Here is a 16393-nt window from a genome sequence, read left to right as displayed (position 1 = left end):
ATGACATGTCAGCAACAAACACTGACACGACACATCCAAGTATATCGGACCAAATTATGACAGACAAGAATTGTACTTTAGAATTCCATAAAATCAGTGTGGAAGAAGTGAATAAATTATTGCCTCTCAACAATGACAAGCCACCGGGGTCTGACAATCTAGATGGAAAATTACTGAGGATAATAGCAGACGATATTGCCACTCCTATTTGCCACATCTTCAATTTAACCCTACTAGAGAGCGTGTGCCCTCAGGCCTGGAGAGAAGCTAAAGTCATTCTGCTACCCAAGAAGAGTAAAGCCCCTTTACTGGCTCAAATAGCCGACCAATCAGGCTGTTATACCAACCCTTAGAAAAAATTGTGTTTGACCAGATACAATGCTATTTTACAGTAAACAAATTGACAACAGAATTTCAAGATATTAGCTCTTGTCACTTAGTATTTTAATGAATGCATAATGGTAAACCTAGACACTTGCATATTATAGTATTCTGAGTGGTGACTCAAGGCTCTCTACCTTGACCAGATTCATTGATACAATTATGGGTCTTTAGCGTTCATGTAATATTGGAGTCAGAGTCTAAATGTTCTTCACTCTTCACATTCTTCTGGCAACGGTCCATACTTGATCCCTTACTCTTTTTAATTTGCTTCAATGATCTTCACATTTTCCTAATGTGTATTTTGGTCCTGTTTCATCCATCTGATAAATACATGACACTATCAAAGTATGTTTGTCTATTTTATGTTTCTATCTGAAAAGTCCTCTGAGGCGTGTAATGACTTCTCCGAGAAGTGGTGATCAGGGTGGAGGTGGTAGCACATGATGGGGTGGGGGTACGGTCGGGGGGCTCCCCACACGAAGCCTGGTCACTTTTTCAAGGTCATTTTTATGATGTTTCAGAACTACTTGTCAAAACAAGTTACAAATGTATAATTTTCTTTTAAAATAAATAACAGGTCATTCTGATGTGTATGATAGAACACATTTTCAACTCCAAGGACAAAAAAAATCACTGAGACATTTTCACCCCAAGTGAGACAACCGAGCACCCTGGCTCATTGACTATAAGGTCTACAGATTCATTAAGTTTATTTTTGATCAATGTGTCTGTGTGTATATATATATCGATTGTACAGGTGTGTATATTTCAAGAATTCTAATCTTTTACTTTTAGATGTGTATTGTTAGATATTACTGCACTGTTGGAGCTAGGAACACAAGCATTTCTACACCCGCAATAACATCTGCTAAATATGTGTATGTGACCAATGATTAGAGTGTGTGTTTGTGTACAAGTACAAGGGCATAGGATTGTGTGTGTAGGTTTGTAATTGGTGGAGGGTGGTATGTGCATTAACATTAGTGTAGTAACATAAAACATTGGTTTAGGTGTTATTACATGATCGGTTTAAGTTATTACGTTACTCACCTGACTGATAAAGTAACTTATTACATTAAATTGAAAAAGTTATTACTATAACAATTCAACATTTTATCATATTAACCAACAAGATATTACATATACCAGTTTTATTACATTATAAATCTATTACATTTACCGTTTTTACAAGACAGTATGCATAGTTATTACCTTGAACTCCTTGGAAATTATCCAATATATTATGGATTAGATTTAGGATAATTTTAATCAATACAGATATATAAAATACACCATTTAAGTGATAACTTCTTGTTTATAAGATAATGGATTGAATGTATTGATTAATTGAATACATGAATATGTACCTATTGTTGAAACATTATTCTACATTATCCCCCCCCTTTTTTGCAGCAATTACAGCTGCAAGTCTCTTGGGGTGTCTCTATTTTTGCCCATTCTTCAAGGCAAAACTGCTCCAGCTCCTTCAAGTTGGTTGGATTCCACTGGTATACATCAATCTTTAAGTCATACCACAGATTCTCAATTGGATTGCGGTCTGGGCTTTGACTAGGCCATTCCAAGACATTTAAATGTTTCCCCCTTAAACCACTCGAGTGTTGCTTTAGCAGTATGCTTAGGGCCATTTCCATTTTTTATGGATTTACTGGTGCTCCGTTGGATGTTCAAAGTTTCAGATATAATTTTTATAACTCAACCCTGATCTGTACTTCTCCACAACTTCGTCCCGGACCTGTTTGGAGAGCTCCTTGATCTTCATAGTGCTGCTTGTTTGGTGGTGCCCCTTGCTTAGTGGTGTTGCAGACTCTGGGGCCTTTCAGAAAAGGTGTGTATATATATATATACAGTGGGGAGAACAAGTATTTGATACACTGCCGATTTTGCAGGTTTTCCTACTTATAAAGCATGTAGAGGTCTGTAACTTTTTATCATAGGTGCACTTCAACTGTGAGAGACGGAATCTAAAACAAAAATCCAGAAAATCACATTGTATGATTTTTAAGTAATTATTTAGCATTTTATTGCCTGACATAAGTATTTGATCACCTACCAACTAGTAAGATTTCCAGCTCTCACAGACCAGTTTTAATTTAAGAAGCCCCCCCTGTTCTCCACTGATTACATGTATTAACTGCACCTGTTTGAACTCATTACCTGTATAAAAGACACTTAGATTGCACACAGGTGTACTTCATTTAGCTAATTATGTGACTTCTGAAGGTAATTGGTTGTACCAGATCATATTTAGAGGCTTCATAACAAAGGGGGTGAAGACATAAGCACACACCACTTTTGTTTAATTTATTATAATTTTTTTAAACAAGTAATATTTTTCATTTCACTTCACCAATTTGGACTATTTCGTGTATGCCCATTACATGAAATCCAAATAAAAATCAATTTAAATTACAAGTTGTAATACAACAAAATAGGAAAAATGCCAAAGGGCAGTGTATGAAAGAAGATACAATTATCAACATCCTCACAGGTTCACTATAACATTTCCTATGAGAACATTTATCCATTTAGATCAATGTGTGATATTACAAAGACACAGGGGAGACCTGATGCTAGATCAGAGCTGCATATTATGCTCCATAGAGGTTACCATGGTGATCAGACTAAATCAACTGTTTAAGAATGGGAGATGGATATGACTGTTCACTAGATATTTCCTATTGATCCTTTATTTAGTGTACTGGAACCGGTGACAGATAGGAGGGAGAGGAAATACGGCACATTTTAGTTTTCTGGTGTTTTTTCAATTGCCCTAAATAAGCAAAGCGCTTCCTACATAGACAAACATAGGGTTTCACTCCAGTGTGTGTTCGCTGGTGTGAATTTAGGGTCCCTGATTGACTGAAGCTCTTCCCACACTGATCACACCTATAAGGCTTCTCTCCTGTGTGTATGCGCTGGTGTATAGTAAGTTTTTCTGACACAGCAAAGCTCTTCCCACACTGATCACAGCTAAAAGGTTTCTCTCCTGTGTGTTGTCTCTGGTGTATATTCAGGTGTACTGATTGAGCAAAGCTCTTGCCACACTGAGCACATCTATAAGGTTTCTCTCCAGTGTGTGTTCGCTGGTGTGAATTTAGTGTCCCTGATTGACTGAAGCTCTTCCCACACTTAACACAGGTAAAAGGTTTCTCTCTAGTGTGTGTTCGATGGTGTCTAGTCAGGGAGGAAGCTATAGCAAAGCTCTTCCCACACTTATCACATCTAAAAGGCTTCTCTCCAGTGTGTGTTAGCTGGTGTGTATTCAGGGTGGAAGCTAGAGCAAAGCTCTTCCCACATAGACAGACATAAGGTCTCTCTCCAGTGTGTGTTCGATGGTGTCTAGTCAGGGAGGAAGCTAGAGCAAAGTTCTTCCCACACTGATCACAGCTATAAGGTTTCTCTCCAGTGTGTACACGCTGGTGTGAATTTAGGGGCCCTGATTGACTGAAGCCCTTCCCACACTGATCACAGATATAAGATTTCTCTCCTGTGTGTATGCACTGGTGTATAGTTAGGGCATCTGATACAGCATAGCTCTTCCCACATTGATCACAGCTATAAGGCTTCACTCCAGTGTGTGTTAGCTTGTGTATGTTTAGGGCTCCCAAATATGAAAAGTTTTTCCCACAATCAAGGCAGGGGTAAGGCTTCTCCCCTGTATGAGTTCTCAGATGAGATTTTAAGGTGTTAGAAGCAGCGAAGCTCTTCCCACACTGTGAGCAGCAGTACGGTTTTTCTCCGGTGTGAATCCGCTGGTGAATAATGAAGTCACTCCGGTTTGTGAAACTCTTCCCACAGTCAGAGCAGCAGTGGTGAGGTTTCTTCCCTGTACGCCTCTGCTGATGTTTCTTGAGATGTTCTGATCTGGAAAGACACTTCGCTGTCTCGTCAGCAACATGTGGTTGAGGATCCCCAGAAGATAAGCACCTGCCACTGAGAGAACGACGGTTAGGGGTGTCCCCTGTGAAACAAAGACATTGAATAACTAGGTTTTGGAAACATGGGTCCATAAACAAACACTATAAAAATTATTTAGAGTGTTATTTAGCAGACAATGTTATCCAGAGTGATTTACAGGAGCAATTAGGGTTTAGTATCTTGCTCAAGGGCACAGACAGATTTTCTACCAAGTCGGCTCAGAGATCCAAACAAGCAACCTTTCAATTTGTGGCCCAACGCTCTTAAAACACAAGACTACCTGCCTCTGTTATCATCAATATACACCCAGTTTATTAGGTACCCTCCATTCATGAAATTCTATTGACAAATAACTAGCCCCTGAGCGTTTTACTGTTTATAAATCAATAAACAGAAGTTGCAGAAGCAGATTGTGGTCTCAGCCACACACCCCATTGTTCTTACTTGATGAAATCAAATCTCCATCCTCGTGTCCTTCTCTCACAGTTCGACTCTGCCCTGTTGTTTTCCTGCAGTCGACCAGCCGCACAAACACCCTCTTCAGATCCAGCAGTAAGAAGCTACCAGGAGAGTTGTGACCTGGGGACTCCGGCAGGGTGGAGGGGGACGGACTAGCTCTGTCCTGGTGACCACAGGAAGTATTGTACATAGAATATCATTAGACCAAACATTTGATTAGTCTAAATCTCTGATTGGTGCATCCTTATAAATACCTCCTTTCTCCTGAAGTGTGTAACTGTTCACTACTTTCCACAAATGTACAGTTTTCAAATCACTTTGGGACATTTCTCAAATGGAAGTGGTATATTTTTTTACTAATGTAAAAACTTATAACACTTGTAATTCCCCTCTGTCTTATGTTCAGAACCTTTGAGTATTCATTGGAGTTGAACACATCTTTCACCCCAGAACTAATGTCTCACGTAATTGGTCAGCCGCACGATTTAGTTCTGAGTTCATACGTGTTAGGATGAGAGCTTAACAGATGCTAGAATGAAGAGCTCCACCCTTCCCTCTCCAAAAAGTCGGGGAACACCAACACCTGCAAAATCGTTATTCGTCATAATAACCAGAGGAAAAAGCAAAACACCTGAACTACTGCTGCTCATTATGATGTAGTATTTAGAGCCAACTTCATCAATTATTTGGTTTTACCTTCCACCCTGAATTAAATGAATGTAAACAGTTATCCCCATGTACGATAGAGCCACGTCTTTCTGGTGCCTTTAACAGCCTGTTTCTAGCCTAAAGCATTGCAGAGTTATGCATCCTATACATTTATATAACCAGGGTTTGGGGGGCATTAGCTCCTCCCCCACCCCAAGCACCCCTCCATTGGAAGGGCCGTTGACAATTATCCAACACAGGGCTAGTCCACCATCCAGATCAGAGCTATAAATACAATCAAGCCTGTCTAATGGCAGAGTTGTTAGTTTGGCACTGTTGATAAGCACAGATTTGGCATGACCCTCTCCTTAGGACCATCTGGCAGAACGGCCAGAATATGTTCTATAAGTTAGGACAGGAGGAGGTGCCAGACACGTGCTGGAACCAACCCTATGAACTATGACTATGTAACGTGTCTGTAACCAGTAATATAAGATATCTAATGGGACTTCCCTGAGGGAGATACCTTCAGAACGGTACTTTATACTTCTAAGTTTGACCTCACCAGCATGCTGATAAAAACTTAATTCATTTAAGATTGAATTCGAGTGTCCCTGTGTTGAATTTCCACGAGAATCCCATCACATACACTACATGACCAAAAGTCTGTGGGCACGTGCTCGTTGAACATCTCCTTCCAAAATCATGAGCATTAATATGGAGTTGGTCTCCCATTTGCTGCTATACAGCCTCCACTTCCGGGAAGTCTTTCCACTAGATGTTGGAACATTGCTGCGGGAACTTGCTTCAATTCAGCCACAAGTGCATTAGTGAGGTTGGGCACTGATGTTGGGCAATTAGGCCTGGCTTGCGGTCTGCGTTCCAATTCATCCCAAAGGTGTTCGATGGGGGTTGAGGTCAGGAGTCTCTGTGCAGGCCAGTCAAGTTCTTCCACACCAATCTCAACAAACTATTCCTGTATGGACCTGGCTTTGTGCACGGGGCATTGTCATGCTGAAACAGGAAAGGGCGTTCCCCAAACTTAACACAAAGTTGGAAGCACAGAATCGTCTAAAATGTCATTGCATGCTGTAGCGTTAAGAATTCCTTTCACTGGAACTAAGGGACCTAGCCCTGAACCATGAAAAACATCCCCAGACAAGTATTCCTCCTCCACCAAAACTTTACAGTTGGCACTATGCATTGGAGCAGGTAGCTTTTCCTGGCATCTGCCAAACCCAGATTTGTCGTTCGGGCGGTGAGCCTTACACCACTCCAGCCGACGCTTGGCATTGCGCATAGTGACCTTAGGCTTGTGTGCAGCTGCTCAGCTATGGAAAGCCATTTTCATGAAACTCCAGACGAACAGTTATTGTGCTGACGTTGCGTCTAGAGGCAGTTTGGAACTAGGTTGGGAGTGTGGCAACTGAGGACAGACAATTGTTATGCGCTACGTGCTTCAGTACTCGGTGGTCCCGTTCTGTGATCTTGTGTGTGGTTTACCACTTCTCAATTGAGCTGTTGTTGCTCCTAGACATTTCTACTTCACAATAACACCACTTACAGTTGACTGGGGAAATCGCTAGCAGGGCAGAAATTTGACATACTGACTTGTTGGAAAGGTGGCATGTTACCATGTTGAAAGTCACTGATCTCTTCAGTAAGGCCATTCTACTGCCAATGTGTGTCTATGGAGGTTGCATGGCTGTGTGCTCAATTTTATACACCCGTCAGCAACGGTTGTGGCTGAAATAGCCAAATCCAATCATTTGAAGGGGTGTCCACATACTTATGAATGTACTGTATTTATACTCTGGACTAATATTTATATATTTCTGAATTCCATTCTTTTATTGTTAGACATTACTGCCCTGTTGGAACTAGGAACAATCAATTCGCTACACCCTCAATAAGATATGCTAAGTATGTGTATGGACCAATACAATCTGATTTGTTTTGTTTTCTCAGCTAGTTTGAGTTGTGTCCTGTCTGACAGTGAAATATGGCTAGCGTTTACAGTAGCTTGGACTATGGAGTAGCTAGCTAGCGTTTACCGCAGCTTGGACTATGGAGTAGCTAGCTAGCGTTTACCGTAGCTTGGACTATAAAGTAGCTAGCTAGCGTTTACCGCAGCTTGGACTATGGAGTAGCTAGCTAGCATATTTTGTTTTGATCTGATGTAGTTAATGTAGTTCAATGCTGTGGCGCTTCCAGGCAGCTGCTCGAGAGTAACGTGTTACAATGTTTGAGATGCTTGTTGGTGTTGTTTTTTCATTGTTTTGTGTCACACTGCATACTGTTCCTTGCTCTTTTAACGAATTAAGCATGGTTTTGACAACGATGAATTGTACAAACGTTGTTGAATACTCATCACATTTTCTACGGATTTACAAAAAATATGCACCTCCACTGGCACCACATATCCGAGACAAACTTTAGTGCCTCGGGATAATGCGCGTAAGAAGCAGGGTGAGATGGACTATATTCTAACTGAATTATGTGACGTCACAAATACGTCCCAGGATGCCCCAAGGACCCCGAATGTGCTGGTTTGTAATTCAAGATCATTGATGAACAAAGTGGATGAATTTGATCTGCTTCTTCATTGCAGTAAATGCAGACATTGGATGCGTCACTTAAACTTGGGCCCACGAAAATATCCCAGATTAATCTCTTTTCATATACAACTATCAGCTGTTCAGAAATGACAGGTCCAGAGAGGAGATGATGAGAGGAGGGGGTGTGGCTATGTATGGGAACCACAGTATGCAGGCAAAAAGAAGAACTGACCAGGAGAAAGAGGAATTTGAGTGTATGTGGCTTCAGCTCCGTCCTAAACGACTCCCCAGCTCATTTTCAACTCTGTTCGTGGGACTACTCTAATCATCCACCATGGGCAAATGAGAAAACACTTCGGTAGAACACAGTGTATCTCATCAACACTGTCCATGTGATCAGGATGTCCTATACCTAAAGTGTCAAACCCATGTACAACGAGTGACTGGAGGCCCATCTCTCTAACGTCATGCCTTGGAAAAATCCTTCATTAAAAGAAAACTCAAGCCAACAGTTTTATCTGAGTGCACTAATCAGTATGCCTACCTCCCAAACTCCAGCGATACTACCGCCCTTGTGAAAGCCACACACTCCTGGCTGACAACTACAGACTCCAAACATACCAACAATGGTGAGGGTGTTACTTGCTGATATGTCCAAAAGCCTTTGATCGAGTAGATCACACAAAGCTCCTGCAACATCTGTTTGACATTGACCTGTGTCCAAGGTTACTAGCCTGGCTCAGCAGCTACACCACAGGAAGAAGACAGAGGGTGATGGTTACTAGCCTGGCTCAGCAGCTACACCACAGGAAGAAGGCAGAGGGTGATGGTTACTAGCCTGGCTACACAGCTACACAACAGGAAGAATGCAGAGGGTGATGGTTACTAGCCTGGCTCAGCAGCTACACCACAGGAAGAAGGCAGAGGGTGATGGTTACTAGCCTGGCTCAGCAGCTACACCACAGGAAGAAGACAGAGGGTGATGGTTACTAGCCTGGCTCCACAGCTACACCACAGGTAGCTGATAGCAGTGGGTATAAGAGTGTGGGGGTGGGGGTGTGGGGGGGGGGGACAAAAAAGCAATTTCAGAATGGGGGGGGGTCATGTCACCCCGCCCCCAGTGAAAGTTGCGCTCCTGATTGTTTGTATACTTTAGTTGTCACTGTAGTAGACTAAGTATAGGTGATTAGAAAAAATATCAAGACTGTTTCAAGGACAGCTTTTTTTCCATCTACGTAACATCGCACAAAATCTGAAACTTTCTGTCCAAAAATGATGCAGAAAAATGTATCCATGCTTTTGTCACTTCTAGATTAGACTACTGCAATGCTCTACTTTCCGGCTACCCGGATAAAGCACTAAATAAACTTCGGTTAGTGCTAAACACGGCTGCTAGAATCTTGACTAGAACCAAAAGATGTGATCATATTACTCCAGTGCTAGCCTCCACACTGGCTTCCTGCTAAGGCAAGGGCTGATTTCAAGGTTTTACTGCTAACCTACAAAGTATTACATGGGCTTGCTCCTATCCATCTTTCCGAATTCGTCCTGCCGTACATACCTACATGTACGCTCCGGTCACAAGACGCAGGCCTCCTTAGTGTCCCAAGAATTTCTAAGCAAACAGCTGGAGGCAGGGCTTTCTCCAAAAGAGCTACATTTTTATGGAATGGTCTGCCTACCCATGTGAGAGACGCAGACTCGGTCATGACCTTTTAAGTCTTTACTGAAGACTCATCTCTTCAGTGGGTCATATGATTGAGTGTAGTCTGGCCCAGGGGTGTGAAGGTGAACAGAAAGGAGCGACGAATCGCCCTTGCTGTCTCTGCCTGGCCAGTTCCCCTTTCCACTGGGATTCTCTGCCTCTAACCCTATTACCTGAGTCACTGGCTTATTGGTGTTCTTCCATGCCTTCCCTAGGAGGGGTGCGTCACTTGAGTGGATTGAGTCACTGATGTGATCTTCCTGTCCGGGTTGGCGCCCCCCTCGGGTTCACGCTGTGGGGGAGATCTTCGTGGGCTATACAAGGCCTTGTCTCAGAGTAGTAGGATGGTGGCGGAAGATAGCCATCTAGTGGTGTGGGGGCTGTGCTTTGGTAAAGTGGGTGGGGTTAAATTCTGCCTGTTTGGCCCTGTCTGGGGGTATCGTCGGATGGGGTCACAGTGTCTCCCGACCCCTCCTATCTCAGACTCCAGTATTTATGCTGCAACAGTATATGTGTCAGGGGGCTAAGAGTCAGTTTGTTAGATCTGGAGTATTTCTTCTGTTTTATCCCGTGTGAATTTAAATTCTCTCTGCCCTAAGACCATGCCTCAGGTCTCTCTCTCTCTCTCATTTACACCTGAGGTGCTTGACCTGTTGCACCCGCTACAACCACTGTGATTATTATTATTTGTCCCTGCTGGTCATCTATAAACATTTGAACATCTTGGCCATGTACTGTTATAATCTCCACCTGGCACAGCCAGAAGAGGACTGGCCACCCCTCAGAGCCTGGTTCCTCTCTAGGTTTCTACCTAGGTTCCTGCCTTTCTAGAGAGTGTTTTCTAGCCACCGTGCTTCTACATCTGCATTAATTGCGGTTTGGGGTTTTAGGCTGGGTTTCTGTACAGCACTTTGTGACATCGGCTGATGTAAAAAAGGCTTTATAAATACATTTGATTGAATGATTAGATTATGTTGAAATGGTGCTTGAATAGTGGAGGCAGCGCCTGATTTCTTTGCGTTAACAATAATTCAATAGTTGTTGAGTAGTCTGAAAGCATCCGAAACATTCACTTGCTTGACCATTCTGTAGGTCATGTAACTGTTAGTTACATGGAACATATTTGGTTAACTTCACCGGAAAGACGTTGCACTCCGGTTTTATGATTACACAAAAAGGTGTGGTTGAATTTATTCTGCCACTGTCTTCTTGTCACGGCTGTGTCAAGGCATATGAACGAACAGGTTAGAGCAAACAATAAAATATCCCAAGTTTTTAATTACCATCAGTTTAATTTGTCCAGCTGTTCAAATGTAAATGGATGATCAAAGATGACGAAAATAGGCCTAGACATGTTATACACCACAGTAAGCATACTGTAAAATAAAACTAAACTTACCCGATCCATCGTTGAAGCTATTTTTTCTTCAACATTTCTTCAAATAAAAAAAACGTGACAGTAAATCTGTAGCTAGCCCCCACTATAGTTACTTTCTTTGTTACAGCGTTCAGATAAAGAACAGCTATACCAGAGCCATCAAACGTCCTTTTAAATATTAAAACTAGATTTAATTTGTGACAATAAAATGTCTGATGTAGGCTAACCTAACTTCAGAAAGATCCTGGATAAGATCTTACCTGATCTATTAAAGTCAGGAAAACGTTCAAAACCCTATTCACCAAGAATCATGCTGTCTGTTATCGTCTAACTCTATACGAGTCTGTTGGAACAACGTCCTCTTCGGGAGTCCAGATAGTTTTAATTGTCTGAGGCCCAGTAAGGGAAGCCTATATAATACCAGACTGATTACCGCTGCGCTGTCCGTGCAGCGAACCAGTAAAACCCAAAGTATGTTCAATCCGAAGTCTGCAGTTGTCATGCAGCACTTAAAGGCAATGCAATCTCCGCAGTTGTCAATGTACTTATACTTCCGTTTCACCGAGCAGCCTCGAAGCAGTTGAGAAGGAAGTGGTCTTCTTCTTCTTTGGTATTATGGCGGTCCGCCATAAACAATTATCGGGTCATACCTCCAGCAAGTGTATTGGCTGTGTATCAGTCTACTATTCTGTAGTATTAATTCATTGCACTTTGTGAAAAACCAACTAACCCTACACCCATTATTCCACTACTTTGGCCCTCTGATTCAACACCAGGCCAGCAGCCTGGGAGGACAGGATATTATCGTTCAAAACACATTATAACTCTGCAGTAAAATATTGTACACGCAAGTACTTCTCAACAGCTGCCATCACAACATCTATCCACTGTGTTTTACATTCTACACCTGCGGTACAGTTGACAACCACGGCTATGAACGCCCAAAAATGATTGTTGGTGTTGTTTTTTCTTTTATTTTTTTGTGTCGCACTGCATACTGTTCCTTGCTCTTTTAACGGATTAATTAAGCATGGCTTTGACAACGATGAATTGTACAAACATTGTAGAATACTCATCACTGCTGGAAGGAAGTAGTCAAGAGACGACGTTTGTGTTTATACAGGAAGTACCGCCCCCACTTACCGTCAACCAATCATGTCAATGTTGAGCTAAACAGAGCTTCAGATCTCGCCAGCTTGTAGAATTATAACAATGAAATGAGTTACCTTTGGCTCGTTCAGCCATCCTAATAGGAAAAATAAGGTCAGCACAGGCTAAGGAGATCTTATACGTTTGTTCTATGAGATAATAGCAGTCAGTTAATATTACCTTTATTAATAATGAAGCCTTTATGTGATGTAAATGCTTTTTTTTATTGCATAATTGACATTAGCTAATAAAGATTGATGAACAAAACGAACAAGATCTCCTAAACCTGTGTTTACAACAGTCCTTATTTTCAGCATTTATCCAAAACCGCCATTCATTTTCCCCATAGTCTTTGTCCAGCGAACCATGGCAAAATTAGTGCCTATAGAAAGGTGCCATTACTATTTCTCTCTATAGAGCCCCACAGTGGATGAGTCATAATACTCTTAAAACCAATTGGTCATGACATTTTGAGAATCATTTCAATCTCTCTCGGACAAGGTGACTTTTATCAATATAATCGTCTCTATTTACACTCAAATTTCGCAAACGCTAATTAGGATAAAAGTAGACATCATGCAAAACTACAAACCCTTAAAAGCTCCTGCACATCATCTCCAGCTGACACCTTTGCTAACCTTTGCTAGGTATTGTCATTTCAAATCTTGCCCATGACAGGTCACAGAATTGTCCATTTTAAAAAGGTCATTGATTGCAAGATATTAGCTGTTGTCCCTTAGTCTTTTAATGAATGCATAACGGTAAACCTAGACACTTGCCTCTTGGTTAGATTCATTGATACAATTATGGGCTTGTAGCATTAACATCATATTGGAGTCAGAGTCACATTCTTCTGGCAACGGTCCATACTTGATCCCTTACTCTTTTTAATTTTCTTCAATGATCTTCTCCTTTTCCTAATGTATTTTGGTCCTGTTTCATCCAACTGACAACACATTACATTATCAAAGTATGTTTGTCTATTTTATGTTTCTGTCTGAACATATTTTTCACTCTTAGTCTTCTGACGTTGACAACAGAGTCCTCTGAGGCGTGGGGTTCTCCCTGCCCGAGGCCTGGACACTTTTGAAAGGTAATTTATGACGTTTCAGAATCAATTGTCAAACAAAGTTTAAATGTATAATTTTGTTTTAAAAGCTATGACAGCTCATTTTGATATGTATACTAGAGGTCAAATATCACATTTCTGTCAATCTGAACATTCTGAAGATGTGTCTGATGGACAGCTATGAATCTAATATTTCCAATGATATATGATTAAAGGGTAAACATGAGTAATAACCTGATGTACTGTATGCTGACGTTGTCATAGGGGTTTTACCCTATGGGAAAACTGAAAGGGATGGAGGGATGAATAGAAATAGTGATAAACACACAGAAAGCTACCATTGCTGCTGTGATAGAATACATGTTCAACTCCAGGGACATGGCCCTTCAAAAAAACCCTATGAGACATGTTCAACCCGAGGTGAGCCCCACCGAGCACCCTGGCTCATTGACTATAAGGCCTGCAGATTCATTCAGATTATTTTTTGATCAATGTGTGTGTATGAATGTATATGTGTGTACATTTTAAGAATTCCATTATTTTACTTTTGTATTTGTGAGTATCGTTGTATTTTGTTAGATATTACTGCACTGTTGGAGCTAGGAACACAAGCATTTCTACACCCGCAATAACATCTGCTAAACATGTGTATGTGACAAATACAAGAGTGTGTGTTTGTGTGTGAGTACAGGTGCATAGGTTTGTAATTGGTGGAGGGTGGTATGTGCATTAACATTAGTGAAGTAGCACATAAAACATTGGTTTAGGTGTTATTACATGATCGGTTGAAATTATTACATTACTCATTAAAAAAAGTTGTTACTCACATAATGTAACTTATTACATTAAATGGAGTAATTTATTACTACAATTCAACATGTTATCATATTAACCAACAAGACATTACATTTACCAGTTTTATTACATAAATCTAAAAGTTATTACATTAACCATTGTTACAAGAGACAGTATGCATAGTTATTACCTGAACCTCATGGATATTATTATCCAATGTATTATTGATCATTTTAATCAATCACAGGTTCAGACAGATCAGAGCTGCATATTATGCTGCACAGAGGTTACCATGGTGATTAGACTAAAGCAACTGTTTAATGGGAGATGGATATGACTGTTCAATATATGTTTTCTATTGATCCTTTATTTATGGATCTGGAACCGGTGACAGATAGGAGGGAGAGGAAATACGGCACGTTTTAGTTTTCTGGTGTTTTTTCATTGGCTCTAAATGAGCAAAGCTCTTCCCACAAAAACAGACATAGGGTTTCTCTCCAGTGTGTGTTCGCTGGTGTGAATTTAGGGTCCCTGATTGACTGAAACTCTTTCCACAATGCTCACAGCTGTAAGGTTTCTCTCCTGTGTGTGTTCGCTGGTGTGAATTCAGGTGTACTGATTGACTGAAGCACTTCCCACACTGATCACAGCTATAAGGATTCTCTCCTGTGTGTGTTCGCTGGTGTGTATTCAGGTGTACTGATTGACTGAAGCTCTTCCCACACTGATCACAGCTATAAGGCTTTTCTCCTGTGTGTGTTCGCTGGTGAATAGTTAGTTTTTCTGATACAGCAAAGCTCTTTCCACACTGATCACAGCTATAAGGTTTCTCTCCAGTGTGTGTTCGCTGGTGTGTAGTCAGGGTGGAAGCTAGAGCAAAGCTCTTCCCACATAGACAGACATAAGTTCTCTCTCCAGTGTGTGTTGCCTGGTGTCTAATCAGGGAGGAAACTACAGAGAAGCTCTTCCCACAGTGATCACAGCTATAAGGCTTAACTCCTGTGTGTGTTACCTGGTGTCTATTCAGGGTGGAAGCTACAGCAAAGCTCTTCCCACACTGATCACAGCTGTAAGGCTTCACTCCAGAGTGTGCTAGCTTGTGTGTGGTCAGGTGGACTGCCTGATTGAAGCTCTTCCCACACTGATCACAGCTATAAGGCTTCACTCCAGTGTGTGTTAGCTTGTGTGTCGTCAGGTTGCATGACTGGTTGAAGCTCTTTCCACAATCAAGGCAGGGGTAAGGCCGCTCCCCTGTATGAATTCGCAAATGATATTTGAAGGCGTTAGAAGCAGTAAAACACTTCCCACATTCTGGGCAGCTGTAAGGCTTCTCTCCAGTATGGATTCTTTGGTGTACTTTAAGACCTCCTGCACAGGTGAAACTCTTCCCACACTGAGAGCAGCAGTACGGTTTCTCTCGGGTGTGAATCCGCTGGTGCATAATGAAGCCACTCCTGCTAGTGAAACTCTTCCCACAGTCAGAGCAGTAGTGGTGAGGTTTCTTCCCTCTACATCTCTGCTGGTGTTTCTTGAGGTGTTCTGATCTGGAGAGACTCTTCTCTGTCACGTCAGTAACATGTTGTTGAGGCCCTCCAGATAAGCTCCTCCCACTGAGAGAACGACAGTTAGGGGTGTCACCTGTGAAACAAAGACACTGAATAATAGGTTTTGGAAATATGGGTCCATAAACACTTTATTTTTGTTATTTAGCAGACGCTTTTCTCTAGAGCGACTTTACAGGAGCATTTAGGGTTTTGTACCTTTCAAGGGCACACAGACAGATTTTTTACCTAGTTGGCTCAGAGATTTTAACAAGCAACTTTTCGATTAGTGGCCCAATGCTTTTAACTACTAGACAACCTGCTGTCTTTATCATCAATATACACTCATTGGTCAGTTTATTAGGTACACCCCCTCCATTCACAAAACGATCGATAATTTACTGGCCACTGAGTGTTTACTGTTTATGAATGAATTAACAGAAGTTGCAGAAGCAGATTGTGGTCTCATCCACCCCCCCCCATTGTTCTTACTTGATGAAATCAAATCTCCCTCCTCCTGTCCTTCTCTCACAGTTCCACTCTGCCCTGGTGTTTTCCTGCAGTCGACCAGCCACACAGACACCCTCTTCAGATCCAGCAGTAAGGCGCTACCAGGAGAGTTGTGACCAGGGGACTCCGGCAGGGTGGAGGGGGACGGACTAGCTTTGTCCTGGTGACCACAGGAAGTATTGTACATAGAATATCATTAGACCAAACATTTTCTTACTTTAGTCTGAATCTCTGATTGATTGGTGCATACTTGTAATA

At 41.6% G+C, this 16393-nt stretch overlaps 1 protein-coding gene across 3 annotated transcripts; it reads right to left on the bottom strand.

Annotated features, from left to right (window-relative positions):
• Positions 1 to 1520: 1520 nt before the first annotated feature.
• Positions 1521 to 15660, bottom strand: LOC139401829 (zinc finger protein 850-like). Of its 3 annotated transcripts, none has more exons than XM_071145809.1 (3): positions 15097 to 15660; positions 4768 to 4945; positions 1521 to 4366 (listed from the first exon to the last, which is right to left on the bottom strand). In XM_071145809.1, exons 1-3 carry the CDS (start codon positions 15523 to 15525, stop codon positions 3096 to 3098), a joined length of 1878 nt encoding a protein of 625 aa, XP_071001910.1. In that variant the 5' UTR covers positions 15526 to 15660; the 3' UTR covers positions 1521 to 3095. The 3 variants fall into 3 exon arrangements, with proteins under 3 accessions (XP_071001910.1, XP_071001913.1, XP_071001911.1); XM_071145812.1 differs by lacking the exon at positions 15097 to 15660 and adding an exon at positions 11093 to 11615 and having other exon boundaries at positions 1521 to 4338; XM_071145810.1 differs by having other exon boundaries at positions 3993 to 4338; positions 15097 to 15606.
• Positions 15661 to 16393: the final 733 nt, after the last annotated feature.

Source organism: Oncorhynchus clarkii, unplaced genomic scaffold, assembly GCF_045791955.1.
Source record: "Oncorhynchus clarkii lewisi isolate Uvic-CL-2024 unplaced genomic scaffold, UVic_Ocla_1.0 unplaced_contig_1454_pilon_pilon, whole genome shotgun sequence".
NCBI lineage: Eukaryota > Metazoa > Chordata > Actinopteri > Salmoniformes > Salmonidae > Oncorhynchus > Oncorhynchus clarkii.
The sequence above is the reverse complement of the archived record's forward strand: the minus strand, read 5'-3'. Positions and strand labels throughout refer to the sequence as shown.

Coding starts and splice junctions, on each gene's coding strand:
- LOC139401829 (XM_071145809.1), bottom strand. CDS start 15,525: ATGCACCAGCGGATTCACACCCGAGAGAAACCGTACTGCTGCTCTCAG. Junction 4,946..15,096: donor CCACCCTGAATAGACACCAG/GTAACACACACA, acceptor TGTGGTCACCAG/GACAGAGCTAGTCCGTCCCC. Junction 4,367..4,767: donor TGGAGATTTGATTTCATCAA/GTAAGAACAATG, acceptor TTTGTTTCACAG/GGGACACCCCTAACCGTCGT.